The sequence below is a fragment of the Paroedura picta genome, chromosome 2 (genome assembly GCF_049243985.1).
Source record: "Paroedura picta isolate Pp20150507F chromosome 2, Ppicta_v3.0, whole genome shotgun sequence".
NCBI classification, from domain to species: domain Eukaryota; kingdom Metazoa; phylum Chordata; class Lepidosauria; order Squamata; family Gekkonidae; genus Paroedura; species Paroedura picta.
This window is the reverse complement of record NC_135370.1, coordinates 38,121,050-38,143,958: the sequence shown is the minus strand read 5'-3', so window position 1 is coordinate 38,143,958 and position 22,909 is coordinate 38,121,050. Positions and strand designations below refer to the sequence as shown.

Here is a 22,909-nt window from a genome sequence, read left to right as displayed (position 1 = left end):
CGAATGAAGCTAAAGCTTGCATAGGGCAGGCAGTAGGGAATAGATTTGGAACAATATGAGCTTTTTGTAGCAGCCCACTTGTACGACATGTTGGGAGGTCCCCCTAATCTTAAGCACTAATTTTTCCATTGGGTGCATGATTTGCTGTTGAAACTGGTTGCCACGATCTTGCTCCATTCACAACCCACTGAAAATAAATTTCAAAACTAATTATTGTAGGTCACTTAAATGTTACCATTAATACCTTTTCTGTTCAGACAATTCAGAATCTACAAGTTATTTGTATTCATTACAGGCATACATTTACGTCTAGTTGTAATCAACAACAACAACAACCACAACTCCTCCTTCTTCTCAATCAGGGTGAAACAAGGACAACAACATAACCCTAGGGTTTCTGAGCAGTCCCAGTAGGGTTTCCCAAATGAGTGGGAGTTAATGAATTTTAATATATTTTTAAAATGTGTTAAACATTTATCGTGATATGACCATAGGTGGTCATGTTGACCAACTCACCCCCTCCCAAAATGGACAATTATGGACCTGGAGAAGGTGAGGGGCCTCAGGTAGGTGTGTACACAGCTATGCTTTCCAACCAATATTCTGTAAGATCACACCATTTCTGGGGTTCCTCAAAGCCTGACAAATGTTTCAGGGGTTTCTCAGTAGTAAAAAAGCCGAGAAAGGCTGGCTTAGACCGATAGGGGGATTTTTAGTTTGGACCAATTAATAGACTATAGAAACAAGCTTTTGTTTCCTCCACTGAGATCTAGGCATGACCTGTCAACATCAGTTGAATGGCAATACTTACAATTTCAACCTCTGTTGGTGTCTAAATATGGCTGTGTTTCAGCAGTTCCCTTACTCCTCAAAACTCTCTTTGAATCCACGCCAAAAATGAATCCTTCAATATTTGTTCATAAATATTTGATGTAAGTAACTAAATATATGAAGAGTCTCAGAACTGACTGGAATAAGGATCTAGATCAGCAACAGGATATAGCCCTAAATTGCCTATCTGTTGTTTTTAGGTACCTTCAACTATAACTTATCGAATTAAAAAAATGTATTTTGCATGTACTGGATACCTTTTAAAAGTAAAAGTTTAAGCAAATTATTTAACTGCTGGTGCTGTAATTTGCAGGATGTATCTCTTAAACATGTCCTTTGAGCATGCCTAGTTATTTTGTCTTTTTGACAGAAACTTATTGATTTTATAATACAAGTATGCATTGATCTTTACGGAGACTCACAGATGATCAATGGAAGTGGATCCCCCATGTCCTCACTGTTGTTAAAAGAAATGTATGTATGTACACGTACGTACAAATGAACGAATATTTTTAGGCCACCCCCTCCGAAAGTTGTCTCGGGGCAACTTGTATCAAAGTATAAAACATGTCAGATATGGATGAAAGTAAAATGAACTTTATACTAAAACCACACTGTAAACCACAGTGGAAGCTCAGATCATACGAATAGCCCACACGGCATTTTTCCTATTTAGTGCCCTATCTGTCCTTGGGCCTGCTTGGCCACAGTCATCCATGCAATGGTCACCTCCAGATTAGATTTCTGTAACTCGCTCTACGCGGGTCTACCCTTGTCTCTGACCCAGTAATTGCAACTGGTGCAAATTTACGTTCTGTGTGAACCGCCCTGAGCCTTAGGGGAGGGCAGTATACAGATGTAATCAATCAATCTTTAATGGCTGCTAGGGTCCTCATGGGAACATCTTGGAGGGTCCATATCTAAGCACTGCTGAGGCAGCTGCATCGGCTTCCGGCAGCTGCCCAAATCCGGTTTGGTTTTAATCTTTAAGGCCACCCGTGGTCTGAGGCCCACAAATCTGCGAGCCCACCTGTCTCCTTATGCCCCCTGCAGAGCTCTCTGCTCTATGGGTACAAATCTGTTGGCAGTACCTGGCCCAAGAGAGGTTCATCTGGCCTCGACCAGTGCCAGAGCCTTTTCAGTCCTGGCCAAAACTTGGCGGAATGAGCTCCTGGGAGAGCAGAGGGCCCTGATGGACATTTCTGAGTTCCACAGGGCCTGCAAGACAGCTCTTCCACCAGGTTTTTGGTTGAGGCCAGGGAAAGATATGGGACCCTCCCTGTGCTATGGGCCCCTCCCTGTGCCCCTCCCTGTGCCAGGTCATCAGCCCCTCCCTGTGCTAGCCAGGTCAGCCACCGAGGTGTGTCCTCCTGGGGGCTAATTTTGTCATCTCTGAGTGGGGAAGTACAGGGTTATATCACTATCTGATGATGTCATCGGTTCCGGTGTGTCCAACCCTCAGCGATTCTTGGACACGACTGAACGGATGACATCATCAGATAGTGATATAACCCTGCATCACTATCTACGGGGCTTTAAAAAAGGGGTTTTAATTATTGTTGGGGTTTTATAGGGAAATGCTGCTCCCTGGGAGTAGCAGGATACAAATGTTAACTATAATATAATAATATTAAATAATTGATTAAATAGCTATAATCACTCCGTCCCAGAAACCACCCAATGAGCCAAGCATACCAACTGTAAATACCTATGGTGTGGTCTGGCTCAAGATGGGGGCTCACTGCGGGGGCATAAGCAACCAAGCGGGCCCATAGGTAGGCAGGACCCAGGCCGTGTGTAGCCCCGGACCAGCTGAGCTAGAGGGCGCATATAGATGTTGGGAGCTCGCAGGGTTCCCATAACTCACCCCCCACTGCAACCCTCTGTGCCCAGTTCCGGAGAAAGGAGACCAGCCATTGTAGAACAGTGTCTCTTATACCGGTTCTGGCAAGGCGGTGTGCCAATATCTCGTGTGCCAATGTTTAGCTTCGATTAGGGGCATGCAAAAAAAAATCCCCAATATCTTCTGAGTTTGGGTATACTGAACCAAAATTAAATAAATTGGTATTCCCTACTATTACTGAAAGAGCCTCTTGTGGCGCAGAGTGGTAAGGCAGAGTGGTAAGTCTGAGAGCTTTGCCCGTGAGGCTGGGAGTTCAATCCCAGCAGCCGGCTCAAGGTTGACTCAGCCTTCCATCCTTCCGAGGTCGGTAAAATGAGTACCCAGCTTGCTGGGGGGTAAACGGTCATGACTGGGGAAGGCACTGGCAAACCACCCCGTATTGAGTCTGCCATGAAAATGCTAGAGGGCGTCACCCCAAGGGTCAGACATGACTCGGTGCTTGCACAGGGGATACCTTTACCTTTACCTTTACCTTTACTATTACTGAATTTTCCCCGTAAGCTATTCAGATTCTGTAAATATTCAGGACCTTGGGTCAGCCGCACAATCTCAGCCAAACCAGGATAAAACGGAGGAGAGGAAAATACGGTAAAAGCTGCTTTGGGTTCCCTTGGGAAGAAAGGCAGGGAATAAACGAAGTAAATAAATAAAAATCAATCCTATCTTTAAGAAACCACAGTGTCATAACAAGCCAATATAGAAGACAGAGACTCCAATAATTCACAGTCTTTCTCAACTTTTTTACCGTTCTTCCGGCTTTTACATTCTTCCGGCTTTGAGAAACCCCAGAACTGGCACAATTGTGCAGAATATGGTTGGGAAGCAGAGCTGTGTACACACCCACCCGGGGCCCCTCGCCTTCCCGCCCCCTCCAGGCCCATCATTGGCCATTTTGGGTGGGGGGGAATTGGTTGAAATGACCCACTAAATGTTTAACACATTTAAAAAAAATTAAACTCATTTTTGAATGTATACCCTGCCTCTCTCGACAAAGTCGCCTCGAGGCGGCTTATAAAACAAAACCATAAAACCAACATAACCCACAGAATCCCATTAAAACATAATACGTTCATCATCAAATCAGCAGTTATAAAGATGGCAGTGCAAAACAGTTCCTCCCAATCTAACCCAGCTGGTCCCAACCAAGGACCACGTCAACATTTTAATAGAATGGGTACTGGTCCTGATCTCACACATTCAGCATGGGGTGCACAGAAAATAATTAACACCCATCCATTTGGGAAACCCTTCCAGGGCTGTCAAGAATGTCCTGGCTTTCACAAAACCCTCGTTGAAAAAGCCTGATATAGTATATAATGACTGATTATTAAAATAAACAAAGAGGTAGGAGGAGCTTGAATTTAGTGATAGGCTTGGTGGAAGAAAGTGGTCTAGAATAGGGGGGGGGCTGGTCAAGGGTGGTATGTTCTTTACACCTCTTTTGGAAAGCAAGCCCAAAAAGGAGGCTGTTACTTCTGAATATGCTTCTCTGCCCCACTGCCAAGTCAAGAGCCTAAGCAAGATGGGCCAAGGGAAGAGATCACCCTCTGAACGTGCCTGCATCGATATCAAATTTAAAGAGTCAAACTGCACACAACTTCCCTGAGCTACACGACAGCAAGGCATCTCTTGTACCTCTTTTTCCTGATCTTTTATGACAAACACTTCATCCAGATTTACCCGGAGGCAGAAAAGCCTCCAGTTGTCAGGAAGTGATCTGTAAGAGGCTGTAGTGCCCTAGAATCATAGAATCATAGAGTTGGAAGGGACCTCATGGGTCATCTAGTCCAACCCCCTGCACTATGTAGGACACTCACAACCCTATCGCTCATCCCTGGCCAAGCAACAATAGGGGTGTGTACCCCAAAATGCAGCTCACACACAGCACCTCATGGAGCACTCCCTCCAACCCTTCCACTTTAAACCCTGAAATGCAAGGTGTTGCTAAGGCAATGCAAAAAGTGTCATTCAATATGTTGATAAAGGATCTTTTTTGGGGTGGGGGGTTTAACTGGCAGCTGCCTCTGACAGCTTTACCGTTAAGTCAAAAAGCTGACAGATGCATTTGTAGTGCGACTATTCCAGAAACCAGAATCAAGACCTTGAACATTTTTTTTTCACCCAGAAGCATTAAAAATCTTCAATGCCAAATGTTAAGTCTTCAGATACCATACCTGTCAAGATGCAAAGACTTAAAAAAAAAAAAGTTTAACTTCATCGTTCAGCAGGGATTCTACCACTGAGCTCTTCTTATTTGACTCATCACAGAACACAAAATGCCCTTAAGCTGATCTTAAGACCTTGTTTATTTGCTTCCTTTTGCTTTTTTATAGCAGCTATGTCTGCGGAGTGCATGTAGCCATGCCCCAATAACCTCTATGAGGCATAACCATGAGCCAGTGTGAGAATGAGGGGAACAAATGAACCTGAAAGGGAAAGAATGGGAGGCGGAATTGCTTTTCACCTATATCAGCATCTTTCTGGTTGGAATAAAAGGAAACGGGGGAAAAAACACCTGAGGCAGCTTCTGAAATTATGCATTCCAACTGCCCCCTCTAGTGGTGAATGTAACGACATCTTCATGGTTTTCTTCAGCTGAAAAAGAACAATGGAACGGAGGCTGAACACAAGCACACATGTTGAAATTTGGGGAACGTAAGACAGACAAGAATGGAAAATGATTACTACTACAGAATTCCCAATTTTGCTTTGCATTACATCGATCAGAACAGTAAAAACTGCTGTATATTATTATTGAATAGATTCACTGAATATTGTATAGCAGTCCAATCTCTCTATACCAGACAAGGTCATTTGTAATCTTGGATAAATACTTTAGCACGGACACTGAGTATAATCAAGAGCATCTTATCACGGAGGAAAGTGTCATGAGGTCACCACTACACACGCACTGGATTATGCACTTTCAAGGTGCTTTTGCAGCTGGATTTTCCTGTGTGGAACTGGAAAATCTACTTCAAAAGAGCACTAGAAGTGCATTATCTGGCATGTGCTGAATGGGCCCAGTTTTCTTGCAAGTGAAAAAGGAGGTCACTATGACAGTTACTGCTCGACACCCTTCCCCATACTGAGGTAAATTTTCCCTCCCAAAATAAGTGGTGTTTCACACAGAGGCGGAGTTAACCTGGTCATGTGGTTTTCCTTGTCATGTGGTCTTCCTTGGTATAAAAGGCATTTCGTCCCATCCCTGACACTGTTAAGAGTTCGACTTCATTCAGCCCTGGAACCTTTTAGGAAACTGTAAGGCCATCTTTTCTTAACAAGCCCTTTGTCAGAATGGCACTGAGGTGATTTTCCTAACAAAGTCAAGTTTTTGTTTGCAAAGAGAGAAAAGGGTAGTCGGTTTGAGGGAATCTGTTTCTTTTTTTAAAAATCAGTTGTTTCACAGCTGCTGCCAGGGGTGGCCAAACTGTGCTTCTCCCGATGCCAGTGGACAACAATTCCCATGAGCCCCTGCCAACATGTACTCACAGGGGCACGTGGGAATTGTAGTCCATGGACCCTTGGAGAGCCACAGTTTGGCCACCCCTGTAGAGGTCTTAATTACAGGCTTTTAAAGAACTTAAGTTTCCTTTCACTAAGAGCTTTCTTTATCGTACAACAAAAATTGAGTCCAATAGCACCTTTAAGACCAACAAAGATTTATTCAAGCCGTGAGCTTCTGAGGGCATGCACAGAATGGGGGCCGTAATCAGGTGGGGTGAAAGATTGGGCAAAACAAGGTGGGGTGAAAGATTGGGCATTGAATAGTAAAGTGAGGGAGAAAGGAAAAGAGTATCTTAGGTTCATTTTGGCTGATCGTAATAAAGGTTTTGGTGCGATGTAGCCAAGTATTCATCGCAGGTGAGTGTAGTAAACGGTTATATAAATAAAATATTATCGGCGTACAATCGGGCAGAATGGGAGGGGTGGGCATGTTAAATTTAACCAAAGTTAGATTGGAACAACAAATGATTCAATTCCAGTCTGGAAAAACATCCAGTCCTCCATCCCCTCTACTGTTCATTTGAACCAATATGAATGCCAGGAAAGGGCACTGCTGCCCTCTGCTGGACGTTTCAGTTCCCAGTCACTCTTCACGTGTTGTTTCACTGCAGATGGAGTGCGTAGCTTTGCAATGGGAAACTTCTCTATTCTGTGCAAGTGGAAATTGGCTTTTGCGATTCAAGATTAACCGTGTCTCCATGAGTCCGTTAAATGATTTACAGCAGTTTAGATTTGCCAGCCGGCAAGGCTTTAAGCTAATGCATCTTAAAACGATTACAGAGAGGCGGCCGTCTCTGCAGCAAGCAGGGGGAAGCACGGGTGGAACGCGAGATACAGTTGGGGCTCATTTTGCCAGCTGCGGTTAGACACATTCAAAATTACTTAATGACAGTGGACAACCAGCGCCTGCAGGCTTGATGCTCAAAAAGTTTATTTGAAAGCTGTACTACGGAGCCAAAGTGAAACAAGCCACTATATTGCCAAGTAGCTTTAGAGGGGTGATACAAAAAGATCCTCTGTGGATTGAGGGAGATAGAAACTATGGAACATGTTCTTCTCCATTGCCCATTTAGCAAGAAAAGCCTTGTTCCAAGTTGATTCTTCCCTCTCTTATGTAGCCTCCCTTGGCAATCAGACTCAGCGTATGTGAAAATGTTACTAAGAGATGGAAATCCACAGGTATCAGGATTCACTGAAAAGTTTTGCCTGGCAGTTTTTATAATTCACCAACTACCAATGACTTAAGTTTATTTAGACGATGTGGTAGTTTAAACTAGAGGCCAAGCCCGTGGCATTCAGGAATACAATGGGCACTAGATTAGGAGGGAGGAGTGGAAGAACTCTGTGGACAGCCTCCCCCTCCCCCCAGGGCCTGGAAAGGTTGCAGGCAGCTGTTAGGGAACTCACAGGCAGGGGCAGCTCTCATGCAGTAGGGATCTGCAGCCTCCGAGCCTTAGAGGGAAGTGGAAGGAGGAGGGGGTGGTCAGGGGTGGGGGACAGAAGGCGATTGGTTGGCCGCTGGACAGACAGGCAAGCCGGTTGGAGCCACTCAAGGGCGGGACAGCCGTCTTGAGTGGGTGTTAAGCACTAAATGGCACTTAAGCCATGAGACACGTTCCTCCTCCAAGACCTTACCAGAAATATGTAGTGGAACAGATGTTCTTTTATTTAGTGTCAAGACATAGTCCCATCTGAGCATGAATCTCTCGCTGAATTTTATCTTATGCACAGGACGAATTTATATTATGTTCTGATGGAAGCTGCTAAGATTTGTGTTGGTCTGTGACCGTAATAAGGACTGGTTGATTGACTCCCTTCTCTTGCATACCAACCAACTTGCTGCTACTGTTCCAGGGGACTAGAAACTGCCATTCTGAGCATCAATTAAAAATAAAAAGCAGCGGCACCTGCATGGTCAGATCAATTAAAGCTGACAGAGATCTAAAAACCAGGAGCACTTAGGAGCCTGGGAAAGACTCTAGGCCTTGCTACTACATGCCACACTGGGCACGTTGTCTACATCCAGCATGTTCATCAAGAATTACAAAGCTACTAGGGCTCATTCTGCACTGTTTTTTCTCGTTGTTGATCCTGCTGAATTCAGATTGATTTGAATTCGAGTCTTCCTCCCCCCCCCCCCAATTGAAACAGAAAGTGCTCTGTACTCGACTGGGAAAGCTCAGAGCTGAGAGGGGAGCCAAGCACAGCAGGAGTCTCTTTCTTTTCTTGAAAGGGGGGGGGGGAGTGGAGAGGATTGGAGACAGCAGAGGAGGGGAAATAAATCCAAGAGGCAAATCTCTGCTGAGAGAAGTGTGGGTTTCTGGAGCGCAGGCACTTTAAGACAAGCCTTGCAACTGGGAACTAGGAAGTCTTTGAACTGACGCCCTGGCCAATCAGAGAAGACAGCTTTGCTACGTCAGAGTTGGAGGCACAAGGCAGGAAGTTAATTTGCAAAAAGGAGAGATCTACACATTTACAGTTGCCAATTTTTGAAATATTGAGGTTTATATCCACTTCTGGATATTGCGGGGGAAAGGTAGGGTAACTCCGGATCAATCATGCATGTTGTAGAGAGAAAATTTAAAGCACCCAAAACCAAAATGCAAATCGAATTCAGTGTAGGGATTTATTTGAGCTGGCAGTGGGTAAAAAACCCCGTCTAGACAACACCCAAGTCAAAGAAGCTGAGAAGGACAAACACCGGGATGACCAAGTTATCAACATTACAAGCGTTCGTAAATTATTTTTCTTATTATTATTCATTTGACTTATTTGATCTTTGTACTGCCCTCCCAGTGAAACTGGCTCTGAGCAGCGTACAGTGTCATACATATCTAAACACCGCCCGCGGCGACTAAATAAAACGCTAAGGGGTTCTGGGGTGGGATGTGTCCGTGATGAGGAAAGCTCCGGATTGGACCCTTCCTCTGGACAGACAATCGGAGGGACCAATCGGCAGGCGCAAAGCGCCTGCCAATTGGTCCCTCTGATTCCCGGCCCCAGCAACTGCGAGCTACGCGCAGCGCGGCTCGCAGTTGCTCCCGGCCTGACGCAGAGCGCGGCTGCCGGGGGCTCCCTGCCCGGTGACCTGACGCCATACACAGCCGCCGCCCCAGAGAGCCGCCGCCCCAGAGAGCCGCCGCCGGGGGACACGACAAACTGTGAATTGCTAGCGCCCTCTGTATTCCTCATACAGCGGGCTCTATTACTAGTAAATACAATAATTAAACAGTTCAGCTAATAGAACTAAAGCCTACTTCAAGGCATTTACAGAGAATGCAAAAAGAAGTATCTTCTCTAAAACCAGAGGCCAAAAACCACTTTGGAAAATGGCAGTCGCCATATGAAGCATACAAAAGCTTTTTTGCTCTGCGATTCAGAATGCAATTTTTCATAACATCGTACGGTACGAGTTGGCTAAAGATAATTACATCCCTTGCTCACACTGCCAATTCCTACACAATAGCACAAGATTCCTTGTCTTATTAAGGTCCGCAATTTAACGCCCAACCCACTCAACACTGACATGAAAACATTGAATGTTTTCATAACCAGGCCCAGGCTAACAGTTTTCTCCAATGGCCTATTTACCCATTTAATGTGTGGTAAACACTCCAAACAAGGGTTCTTTGGCAGCATTCCCATGGCCCCTTGAGATTTAAACTGGCCATTGGGAACTGAATGACAAAGACCAAGTTTGGGGCAAGAAAGCAATCCCAGATCTTCATGTATAGCTGTCAAGTCTAGTTCGGAAAATTTTGGGGCAGTGCTTGGAGAGGGCAGTCTGGGAAGGGGAAGGAACTCAGCAGAGGAGGGACACCATAGAGGAGGGGTGACCAGACTGTATCTCTCCAGATGTCCATGGACTACAGTTAACATGTAGTTGGCAGGGGTTCATGGTAACTGTAGTCCATGGACATCTGGAGAGTCACATTTGGCCACTCCAGCCATAGAGTTTGCTCCCTTAAGCTGCCATTTCTCAACTTTTTTACTGTAGAGAAATCTCTGAAACATTCTTCAGGCTTTGAGAAACCTTGGAAGTGGCACAATCATGCAGACTATGGTTGGGAAGCAGAGCTGTGTACACACCCACCTGGGGCCCCTCCCCTTCCCCCCCTCTAGTCCTTTCATTGGCGGGTCGACACAACCATATTATGGTCACATCACCCAATAAATGTTTAACAAATTTTAAAAATATATTGAAAAATTAATTAACGCCCACCCATTGGGGGAACCCTTCCAGGGCCATCAAGAACCCCTGCTCTGGGCAAATGGAACTCTGTAGCCTGGAAATCAGATGGAATTCCATGAGAACTCCAGGCCCCACCCACATATCTCAGTATGGCTGGCCCAAGTCTACACGAGATCCAGAAAGGTATAAAAAGATGTTTGCATTCAGCTAAAGTGTCTGGAGGGAGGCCGTACAAGGGTATACCAACTGGATTATCATTTCCGCAGGTCATGAAGTTAAAGCGAGCCCACATGGCTCCATGGTGAGAGGATCGGTCAAGGAGTGAGGAGACCAAAGTTCAGAACCACAGCCCGCCACTGAGTGACCCTGGGCCAATTCCCTTTCAGCCTAACCTACCACACAGGATTGCTCTAAGGACAAAACAGTAAGAGAAAACTATGTATACCACCTTGAGCTTCAGGGAGAAAGGACAAGATAAAAACTACTGGGCTGAGCAACTCAACATGACATTGGGATGCACTGCATCACTCTAAGGCAGTGGTTCTCAACCTGGGGGTCGGGACCCCTTTGGGGGTCGAACGACCCTTTCACAGGGGTTGCAGCAGGGTGAGCAGATTGGCGGGAGGGCACTGCCACTGCTGCTGCTCCTCCTACAGGTGCCCGCGCTTGGCTGCCAGCTGCTCCAGCAGCGCCTCCAGCACAGCCTCCTGCTATGTGCTCCAGGTGGCCCACAGATCGGTGGGACAAGAGGCGGAACGGAACTGAGAAACCCCAGAAAAAAAACAATTTATATACAATCATGAACAATGGATCTTCACGCCACTGGTCAGTTTCGGTTTAATTTCTGCAAAAGAACACTTGCATAATTCTGTGGTTGGGGGTCACCACAAGATGAGGAACTGTATTAAAGGGCCGTGGCATTAATAAGGTTGAGAACCACGGTTCTAAGGCTATATAGTTATCTCCTTGAATAGGATGCTTCTCTTTTCTTCACTTGGGAGCTGCCCCCCCCCCTACAATACACACAAACGCACACACACACTTTGTTGTCCACCCCTCTCTCTCTGCACATAGCCTTCCATGTCTCTTCAGGTCTCTCCATGCCCTCAAACATGATGCCAGTCAAGCTGGCCATTTATGGCAGGGAGGGTACTCTTTAGATTAAGCTTCTCTCTCTCTTCTTCTGGCTGCATCCTGAATGTGAACCGAATCTATTTGAATTCATAGGTTTACCCCTCTCTTTTTTTGCAATATACTTTTTGGGAGATTTACCGACTGCATTCCATAGCACAGTTCTAAGACGGAGTCAAAACTGCTGTATTAGCCAAATAGCCCAATTAAAAAATGACAGAGAAACGCAAAGGCGCATCCCATTTCAGCCTTCAAGAAACCGCTCTGAAGCATACCTCTCAGAAGGCACACAGGATTCTCCTCTGGGTTTCCAGCATTTGAAAGAAAGGAGAGCCCAGCAATAATGACAGATAGCTGGTTTCCTTTGCAGGCCTGAAGTCTGCACCACTGGGACCATTATCTTCCGGACTTTATTTATACAGTCCCTGTGGGACTGCTGCATGCAACATTTCTATTTACTTTCTGATGAGATTTCTTTGCAGTAGAAGGCAGGAAAAGCGCACACAGCTTCCAAAACTCTCACGCACAGAAACGTAATTCAGTCTTTTAAAGGGAAGGAGAGAAATCTTAAACAAAATCTAGACATTTGCAACTTCATTTGCATTTTTACTAGTTGGAAACTCCATTTAGGATTTTTTCCCCTTCCAATTAAGACAGCACTTAGCAAGCGTTTAAGCAATCCGCTCGTTTCTATATCACTCAGGGCCCCAAACTTTAGCCTGCCTAATTTATTATTATATTATTATTTATTTGATTTATTCCCTGCCACTCCCTGACGGCTTGTGGCGGGTTGCAACAACTGGGTAAAAATCCCCTAAAATCCCCAATTAAAATCCCAGAATAAAAACACACACAAATTAATCAACCACAAAAAGGATACAAGGTGGAAAAAAACATGTAAACTGCCCTGAGCCTTCAGGAAGGGCAGTATATAAATGTGAAAAATGAATGAATGAATGAATGAATGAATGAATGAATGAATGAATGAATGAATGCCTCAAATCTCAGTTATCCCAACATCTTAAGGAGGAGTGGGAGAGAGGAAGGTGCAGATGTTATTAGCAACCATCACTTCCTGGAAGGGGGACCATATAGATCACCCTGTCCATACTGACCTCAACCATAGATCTGGTGAAAGAGCTCCACTTTACAGGCCCCGCAGAATGCAGAATGCTCCCGCACTTGAACACACTTGAGGGATATGGCTTTTTAAATTTCAGGAGTAAGTCATACCTGAAAAGCAAGACTAGTGGTGCATTCACAAGAATGAAGTAGATGGACTTTCTGTGGACCCCTGAAGAAAATCTCCATCTGGTGAAATGCAGCTTCCTGCCTGCCAAACGTCTATTTAAAAAAGTGAGTCTTTTATCGGCATGAGAATATCCCTGCTGGATCTGACCCTGGGCCTATCTCAAGGGTCTCCGACTTTTCTGTGCCTGTGGATACCACTGCAGTTCTGACACAGGCTGGCAAGTACAACAACAAAATGGCTGCTGAAGGAGGTGGGGACCATCGCAAACTGCGCAAAATTTCAGGCAGAAGTTCTGCTTAGCAGGATGCCTTTTAATGTGCACAGCCAATCAGAGCCCTAGAAAGCCTCACATGATCCTGCCCACTTTGTGAAAAATGTTTGGCACACACAAGGAAAGGGGTCAGCGGGGACCACAGTGCCCACAAGCTCAGCATGGGGCATCTTGTTTCTGACACAGGCCAGCTAGATGCCTCAGAGACAGACATAAGCAGAGCCCGAAGGCATCACACCTCCCGCATCACCTCAGCAACTGGCCTATCAAGGCTGAGCTGGGGAGGCTCCACTGAGCTATCAAGGCTAATAACTCACTAATTGGCTGAGTGACCATGGGCTTGCCACAGCACCGATAAAGCAGTTTTCTCCTATCCTCCGCTACTTGTTCCTTAATCAGTAACTGCCCCCCCAAAAGGATGCACCACCTTTTCCCATGATCACCATGTTGGCGTAAGGAGTAAAGAGCCTTTGTCCATCACAAAGAACAAACCTGCTTTTGTCCTTCGCCAAGTTGAATAAATTCTGGCTTTAATATTGCTTTCGATCAATTTGCAAATTCCAGAAAGGAATGAGGCTATTTACTGTAATTTACTGATTTCCTTCACAGATCACTGTGTGTGTGTGTTTTTTTTTTTAAGAGTGTTGCACAGACCTTCCTATTCTTCAGCAAGAAAGAAGAGCTTAGGGATAACATGCATTGTTTCTATTAGAAGATGGACAAATTTCACACTTGCAGTTCTTTTGAAAACGCTGGTGCCCCCGCCATCGCGATTCAGTAATATTACTTTTTTAATTTGCCCTCCTCTTTCACATTGTCACCCTTATTTGGCCTACTTTATCAGATGTCACCCACTATCAGCTGGGGGGCGGGGGTGTCATTCTGTGACGGGCCCAACAACTTTTCCAGGAAGGAATGACAAAAATTAGTTGAGCTTCTCTGCATTCCTGCTCCCATAACTAAGTAGAAATGAAGATTTTACTGAACTGATACACCAGCTAGGTAGTGTGTGGGGGTGCTGGTGGGGGAGGGGCATGTGGGACACCCCTCTGGACAATACAAACGAATCGCAGTTTGCTATGCATAAATTGACAAGCAATGTTCATGAGCGGCCACTAGAGGGAGTGGAAAAGGGCTACCGTGAAGCTAGGAAAGGAGAGAGGGGAAATACATCCTCAACACAGAAAGAAGGAAGAAACTCAGCTCATGGCAGGATTATACGTGGCCTTTCCCCAAAAGTACAGCTATAACAATATTTAGATAGTTTTACATTAAAACACTGAGATGAAAAATGTCAAAATCATAATTTTCCCCTCTCAAAATTTACTTGCCAACTAACCAACATACCTCTGACCATTAGGGCTCTGTTTTCTTTCCCCCATACACTGGGCTTTTCACTCACTGTCTCGCTCGCTCGCTCGCTCGCTCACTCACAGAGAGAGAGACAGAACTTTGCAAAATGAATAAGTAAAGGCAACGTTTTCCTAGCAAAAAGAATTACCAGAACACATGTGCCATTTCTCTCTCCCTCTCTCTCTCTTTTTTTTTGAGTGGATCAAGCAGATCCTTGTTTCTGGCTTGCTTGCTTTTTGTTCTTTTAAATGGTCAGCCATGCTGCCTGCCTGAATTGGCTAATTGCCCAAGCCAGACCACACCAGCCTTGTGAAAGCTGCAACAGCTGTCGAGTGCTGCTACTAAAAGACTGAGTAGTTCCCTCCTTCTCTTATCCTGGCTGCTCCTCCAACCAGTAGGATTGCTCTGTAAATGGCCTGGTCTTCTCCCTCCAGCCCCGTCAATCCTCCAATGGCCTTTAGGGAGAGCCAGTGTGGTGCAGTGGTTAAGAGCAGCGGCTTCTACTCTGGAGAGCCAAGTTTGATTCCCCGCTCCTCCACTTGTAGCCAGCTGGGTGACCTTGGGCCAGTCACAGCTCTGATAGTGCTGTTCTGACCAAGCAGTCCTCTCAGGGCTCTCTCAGCCCCACCTCCTTACAGGGTGCCTATTGTGGGGAGAGGAAGGGAAGGCGATGGTAAGCCACTTTGAGACTCCTTCGGATAGAGAGAAAAGTGGGGTATAAATCCCAACTCTTCTTCTAATAGCTGCCATAGACTTTCCCATGCTGAGTCCTGAACTGCAATCACAATATGACCTACATACTAGGCATAACACGACATGCTCCTGCGTTCCCCATTGTCTACCCAGCACTAAACCGTACAAGGAGCCTTACCTTTTTTGCTCTTTGTGCGATGTCGGGAGTCTTTGTGAGAAGCTTTTCAATCAAATATTCTCTAGTCTGCAAAACCAACGTTATAATTAAAGCCGGCCTCAAGAAAGCAGGGGCGGGGGGGGGGATACACATCAAGCTTAAGAGAACTCAGTAAGAATATCTGCTGTTAAGTATTTTACCTTGGCTTTCTGGAAGAACTTGCATTTTAAAAGTTCTGCTGCCGTGGGCCTGAAAGATCAGGAAGACGTTATAACAGAGCAGACAGCAAAAGACAAGGCCTCATTAGTACCACTCAGGAGGCTGCGATCCTCCAGAATTTTTCACTTAGACCTTTCCAAAGCCACTCCAATCGCTAGCGTCAGCATTTCTGCATTTCAGCTGACACCTTGTGGTGTCAGCTGAAATGTACTCCTTGTGGAAGTGCAGTATCCCAAATGCGCTTATAAACCAGAACACTGCCGTTTACGGTAGGGGCAGGGGTTATGCGTGCAAACAGCGGTGCACGGGAATATGTTATTTGGCATCAAGGGCAAGATCTCTAGCCAAGCCACGGAGGCCCTGGCAGCACTGCTGTGGCCAGTGGTGTAGGGGGAGGGAACAGACACGGCTCACGCCTGTCATCACCACCCTGTCCTACACAGTTTCCAGCTGTCCAAGGCAAACCCCTCCGATACTGGCCGTGTCACCGTAGCTTGGCTTACTGCAGGTGTGGCTGGCTGAGTACAACCCTCCCCTCCATCCAGTTTTGCTGGAGGCGTGGCAACATCTCCACCCGTAGATTTGTTTGTTTGTTTGTTTCGGCACTTGGGTCAAAAAAGGCTGCCCGTCCCGAGTTTATACGGAGGATCAGAAACCGACATGGCCAAGATAAATGAAAACTCGAGAATGCCCTAAATACACGTAGTTTAACGTGTTAGATACGGAAAATGGGTTCTTAAAAATTAACCACGTCCTATTGGTATCATGGTTAAAGGCAGCAGCTTCTAATCAGGAGAATACGGTTAGATCCTGCCGGGATGGGTGCGTATTTGAGGAGAGAACAGAGCACAAGATTCAAGAGCCAGTTTGGTGCAGTGGTTAAGACTGGCAGTCTCTAATCTGGAGAACCATGTTTGATTCCTCCCACATTCAGTCAGCTGAGTGACTTTAGGCCAGTCACAGTTCTCTCAGAGCTCTCTTAGCCTCACCTGTCTCTCAGGGTGTCTGTTCTGGGGAGAGGAAGGAGAGCCGATTGTAAGCTGCTTTGAAACTCCTGCTTTGTAAGCTGCTTTGGGACAGACAGTTATTGGGAAACAGCAGACACCCATGTGTCTTCAACAGATCGCCAATGGCAAAAGAATCACAGAGTTGGAAGGGGCCATACAGGCCATCTAGTCCAACCCTCTGCCCAATGCAGGATCAGCCTAAAGCATCCAGGATATATATCTGTCCAGCCTCTGATTGAAGACTGCATAAAATCCTCAGAAGGAACAAAGTGAGAATGGGAACCGTGGACCAGCCTGACAAAAAACACCATCTGAGTTCTGATTCACCTCACTTTAACTTGCAATTCTTAGAGCTTCTTAAGATAAGCCAGATACATAAAGGTAGAAGGGCAACTACTACCGAAGAAGGTAAACATACTAGCTCACAATGGTCTATGCAGGCCACCAACTTTAGCCATTAGTAAGGAAGTGGAAGCCCTATAGATATATGAAGCAGCCTTATTCCCAATCCAGCTATTGGTATATTTTAGTCACTACTATCTAGTCTCACAGGCAGTAGATCTCCAGGTGTTTAGGCAGAAAAAAGCCTTTCCAAACTTCTACCTTTCCTAACTTCTTGAGGGACCGCCTGATGGCCTATGCCCCCTGCAGGACATTATGCTCTGCGGGGACTAACTTGTTGGTAGTTCCCGGCCCCCGGGAGGCCCATCTTGCCTCGACCAGGGCCAGGGCCTTTTTGGCCCCTACTTGGTGGAATGAGCTCCCGGAAGAGCTGCGGGCTCTGCGGGATTTACCAGCTTTCTGCAGGGCCTGCAAAACGGAGCACTTCCACCAAGCTTATGGCTGAGGCCGGCGCCACCTGATGAGATCGTGTCCCCCTCTTCTGCAGTCCTTTCAGGCTATCCCTGGTCTCCTCCTTGGGTAATGTCGCCGTGTTGGGTTGGTTGATGTGTTTATGTATCAGGATGGTTTTTTATGTATTAGGGGCTTTTATCATGGGGTTTTATATGCTGTTACCCGCCACGAGCCTTAGGGGAGTGGCGGGCTATAAATCCAAATAATAATAACAACAACAACAATAACAATAACAATAATACCTGAACCCACTTTAAATAGAAAGGGCAGTTGAACCTCAGAACTTTGTGTGCTTTAACAATGTACTACCCCTCCTAAACATCTTAAAGGACATGTTTTGCAAAGGATTTCTTGATCCTTACCCTACTAGCTTCCTTGATCTTCTACTTATCAATCACAGAGCATCCGTGTGAAAAATTGAGAAAGAAGGTGTGCGTGGCTATGGGGCGGTGTATCAGTTTGCAGGCACTGAGAAATCGTAGTTTTAGAAATGGTTGGTCCAATCAATTCTTCAGCAAGTAGAAATATACCTCCCCTTTCTCTACAGAACAGTCCAAATTGACTTTAAAAAAGAAATTAGCTTGGAGCTTAAGACGTGATTGTGCCAGCCATTTTTAAAATTACGAATCATTTGTAAAATCCATATTTGCAAAATTACATAAAATTAGGTAAAATTACAAATTATGCATGACTTCACAAATGATTAGCCCACTGATTCCTAAAACATTCAATACGCAATATGTCTGCCTGCCTTTCATGCCAATAAAGGTATTCTGATCCTGTTTCTACGTCGGCCTGCCTTTCAATAACTGCTCAAATCCACTTTTCACAGCAAAGAAAAGTAGCTTTGTTGGAAAAACTGGGACTGGTTTCAACTCAGACACATCCTGTTTTGTGATTACCTAAAGCCACAACATTCCTCAGCCACTGGCACCTCCTGAAGACACAAAAGGCATTCTGAGTGACTGAGAGGGCAAGGAGCTCCAAGGTCTTGCAGCATTTATCTGCCTGAAGTGCTGGATTGTTAAGGCAGCCTCAGGACTTTGACCACATCACCCAAGCAAAATGAGAACAGGGGCCATTTTGAGGCTAGGCATGACACCACAGGGGTGAATAAAAGGAGAAGTTCAGCCAGGTTTCAAGAATCACCTAGCACACAACACACTGTCATGCTTTGAGACTATAACATATGTAATAGGCTCGTAAGAATTGGAGCTCTGATGGTGTTTCCTGGAGTTAACTGTTCACCTGGGCCCATTCCGCACACATTGGATAATGCACTTTCAATGCACTTTAGAAGTAGATTGTCCTGTTCTGCACTGGAAAATCCATCTGCAAAGGCACATTCAAAGTTCATCATCCAATGTGTGCAGACTTCATCCTGCTCTAGTTCAATCAAAGAGCAGAACAGGAGACTGGTTGTGGTAGATTTTCTGGGGTTTGTAGCCGTGGGCTGGTAGTTTTAGCCCCTGATGTTTTGCTAGTAACTGTGGCTGGCATCTTCAGAGGTAGGATACAGAAAGATGAGACTCCCTCCATGCCAAAGTGTGGAATGGGTGAACGGTTGCTGGGCCTTTTATCTACTTCTCGGGATGGGGGCACACAGCCCGGAAAAACCACAACCAGCTGACTCTGGCCGTGAAAGCCTCTGACAATTAACAGAACAGTTGCCTGCTCATATTCCGTATGCATCTTGATGAGAACATGTTCTCAAAACATGTCAAACTAAATAGCACAGTTTTTTTTTTTGTTAATTTCCTGCCTCACTGTAGACCTTTGCTTAAAGCACGTGCTTTGGGAACTTAAGAATTAATGAAAAAGTAATTGGTTTATAATTATCTTGAAACAAATCACAGAAGAGGAACGGACGTGGCCAAAGAGATGCAAAAGGTTAATTTAATTGTATGCATTCATGGTTCAGCTGTCAATTTTCAGCATGAAATCATGGCCTTGCAATTGTTGCAGCAACTACCGTATTTGCCGGCGTATAAGACGACTGGGCATATAAGACGACCCCCCAACATTTCCACTCAAAATATAGAGTTTGTTACATTACATTACAGTACTATGGGCCACTATGGGCAGCTATGTCTATCCCAACTGAAGTGCACCCGGCGTATAGGACGACCCCCCCCCCCACTTGGAGGCATGTTTTTCAGGGGGGGAAAGTAGTCTTATACGCCAGCAAATACTGTACCTCATATTGACCACAGAACAAGAAATGTAACAATTCATGGTTTGATTCATTCGTTTCATGGATCTTCCCAACCCTCCGCATTCTGCTGCTGATTTCTAACTCCACCTTATACTATTCCTGTGGGTACCCTGCCTCTCGGAAGCAGCATTTTGGGTGCATCTGGCATGGTGGTATGAGAGGAGAGGCGGGGAAGACTCTTGCTGTGGAAACAGTTTCCCTTCTTTCTAGATTCAACCAATCCTAAAACATGAAATGGATATGCCCACGCAGGGTGCTACTCTCTACGGGTTGGAATTTGTTGGCTGTCCTGGGCCCTGGGGACGTCTGCCTGGCCTCAACGAGGGCCTTTTTGGCCCTGGCGCCAACCTGGTGGAATGAGCTCCCAGGAGAACTACGGGCCCTGTCAGAATGGTCAGATTTCCGCAGGGCTGTAACCAGGTACATGGTTGAGGTCATGGTGAGTCCTGGAGTTTCCATGGGTGAATCCCTTCGCATTGATAAATCTGGACCCTCACTCCCAACAAGAAAGAGCTCTTGGCCCTCTATAGTTGGACAGAGAGAGTGGGGGGGGTTAGAACTCTGTATCGCTTACCTTTAATGCTCATATTAATGTTAATTTTAAATGGGTTTTAATGGGATCATACTGGTTTTTATTGTGAACTGCCGCAAGTCCGAACAGAATGCGGTGGTATATAAATACAAAAAATAAATAACGCAAAATATTAAATCTGCACTAGGTCAACAGACAACGGCACACCATTTCCTCCTCCTTCTGCAGAGGGATTAGGTGCTGACAGAGAAATATGCAGCAGTTAGGCCACTGTTCTTAATTAGTTTAATGTTTCCTCAAGAATAATAAGCACACACCTTTTAGAAGGGTCTTTTTGAAGACATAATGAAATTAGTTTCCTAAAGGACTTGCCATACTTCTTGGTCATTTCTTTATCTTCCACCCCCGTTTCCAAGGTTGGAGGGTCGTTTTGCAATGTCAGCATTAACACCTATACAGAAACCATACAAGGGACATGAAAAAAGAGTTTGTCAAATAAATCAAATACTAATTCACCCCTTAATAAACACATCATCATGAACAGTTACTATAAATTGAGAACATACTAAATGGGGGGTACAAAGTTTGGAACTCGATATAGGGATATTTAAAGACAAACACCACATGGCCATTAATTATTTGTGAGATCAGATGTTAAGGGGGAAACCTTTTAAGCATGAAGGATAACATCAGAAATCCACAATGAGCCAAAGAAGTAGTGCACCACAGCATGGCCCTTGTGTAGAATTCACTGCTGAATAATGTACTACCTCCAAAATGCATTCTTTGTCAGACCCTAACCTTGGATGGGGCTAGCAATAAGTCTCTTTTAATAACTTCTTTTCACAACTGGGAAAGGATCTGCCATTAATCACTAACCTTAACATTTTTATTACCCCAGTATTTCTGTGAATGACAATTGAACCCTAAGGACTGATTTGCTTTTCTAGCAAAGAATTGTCATACTGCATATTTTAGATGTTGTGATGCTGTTTACTAATTTGCTACTAATTCACTTTATCCTTATAGCTGGACTTTTATAATCCCTATTTCATTGCTATTTATTATTCTGAATCAGACTTCAAATCCTGAGCTGATGACATAAACCTTAAGACAGGCCAGCAGGGGGTAAGAAAACCATCCTGGAAAAGGAAGAAGTGGGCAGGACAAAGGAAACATGTAGTCTTACAGGCCATTGTGTGAATTTGACCAACCCCAGCTCAGCCCCCGGTTTACATGTCTTAGCAGTGTGCTATTAATATAACATGCTGTGGCAGACAGCACTTTTTATAAGCTGAGAAGTGCAAATAAAGGACTTTGAAGGGTTAATTCTTTACAGAGCCTTGAGTGACTGCTTCAAACAATCTGGTTAGCATCAGCTGAGCAGAGACAGACTTTACAACTGGATGCTGAGGAGAATTCAGTCTTCTTTCAGCCCTAACTGAGAAGAATCCAGTACTGACAGTTTCAAAATACAGTTCTGACTGAAAGTAGTTTAACACAGTCAAGAGAATTGAGGGAAAGTTGACAAGGAAGGTTGGAAAGTAGGCAAAGACTCCCATTTAGGCCAAAGAAAGGGGATAGATCTTAGTGAAAGAAGGATTTCCCTGCTCATTCAAACAGGGAGTTGATCTGAAGAGTGCAGAGATCCCTGGTCCAGTGTGGTTAGAAACTGCCTTGAAAGACCTTAACAGTCAGTTAAAAACTCACGACTAGTACTGGTGTTTCAAGAGAAGGATATTGGGTACTAGAAAGCATATACCAGCCTTCTGAAAACCAAAAGAATCAGCAATTACTAAAGAAAGTGTACTGGAGTGTTTGGGAAACACTGGAACAAGAACCTCTCAGCATAAAAATGTAAGTTATTGAAAAGCTTAAGAAACTCTCATTAGCCTGAAACATAAGAACTAAAGGCTGTGCTGGTTTTACCTCAAAAATCTCAACCCCAGATCTCATCTGACCTTTCCTGTCTATGTTAAATAAAATATTTTGTTATTTTTGAATTTCAAAATGCCTTGAGTGCCATTTAAGTTGTTTAAAGCGGGTTCCTTATCCACAGGTTCCTGGGTTGAGGCAACAGCCAAAATATTGCACTGCAACATGGTAAGACAGCCAGAGTTCTTCGAGAAAGCAGAAAAGACAACAAGAGTGGCTCAGTAAATAAAGGGGACAGAAAAACTTGTGGAAAATCTTGCCTCTGGGGGAGGAAAGTGGTCAGGGACATCATACATGCTTATCAATTTCCTGAAACCAGGGCCTATTATAACTCTTCATCACCTCTATAGAAATGTTTTTTTACTCTGCCATTATTGCTACAAAATGAGGAAGTGTATTAATATTGGATTCAGATACCTAAAGACAGACCTCCCAGGGGGGACAGGCCATGCACCCACAGCTCCGGGGCGAGCTGCGGGCCCTGCGGGAACTCTTGACGTTCCACTGGGCCTGCAAAATGATTGAGGCTGGGGGCAGAGAGGAAGATCGATGCCCCCCCCCATGTTAAGCAACAACTTATGTCATCTCAACCTCCTTCCTCCCCCTCTAGAGTTAGGGCTTGGTGGGGTGATATTCTGCCACGTTCTCTTTTCTATTGTGATTTTATGTCTTGGGTTTTGTGTCCTTTTAATGGGGGTTTTACTGGGTTTTTATCGGACATCTGTAATCTGCCACGAGCCAGCTCCAGGAGTGGTGAGGAATAAATTTAATAAATTTAATAATAACAATAACAACAACAACAACAACAATAATAATATTTAAGACTGTGGGTCTCAGAACTCAAATTACTGTATTA

At 45.0% G+C, this 22,909-nt stretch overlaps 1 protein-coding gene across 1 annotated transcript in view; it reads right to left on the bottom strand.

Moving 5' to 3' along the window:
- STK39 (serine/threonine kinase 39) overlaps positions 1-22,909 on the bottom strand; it is a 177,026-nt gene that overhangs the window by 80,873 nt on the left and 73,244 nt on the right. The window contains exons 8-10 of the mRNA XM_077319812.1: positions 20,436-20,569; positions 15,491-15,539; positions 15,312-15,377 (exon numbers count right to left, since the gene is read on the bottom strand). Coding sequence (XP_077175927.1) covers positions 15,312-15,377; positions 15,491-15,539; positions 20,436-20,569 — 249 coding nt within the window. The remainder of the gene's footprint in view (positions 1-15,311; positions 15,378-15,490; positions 15,540-20,435; positions 20,570-22,909) is intronic.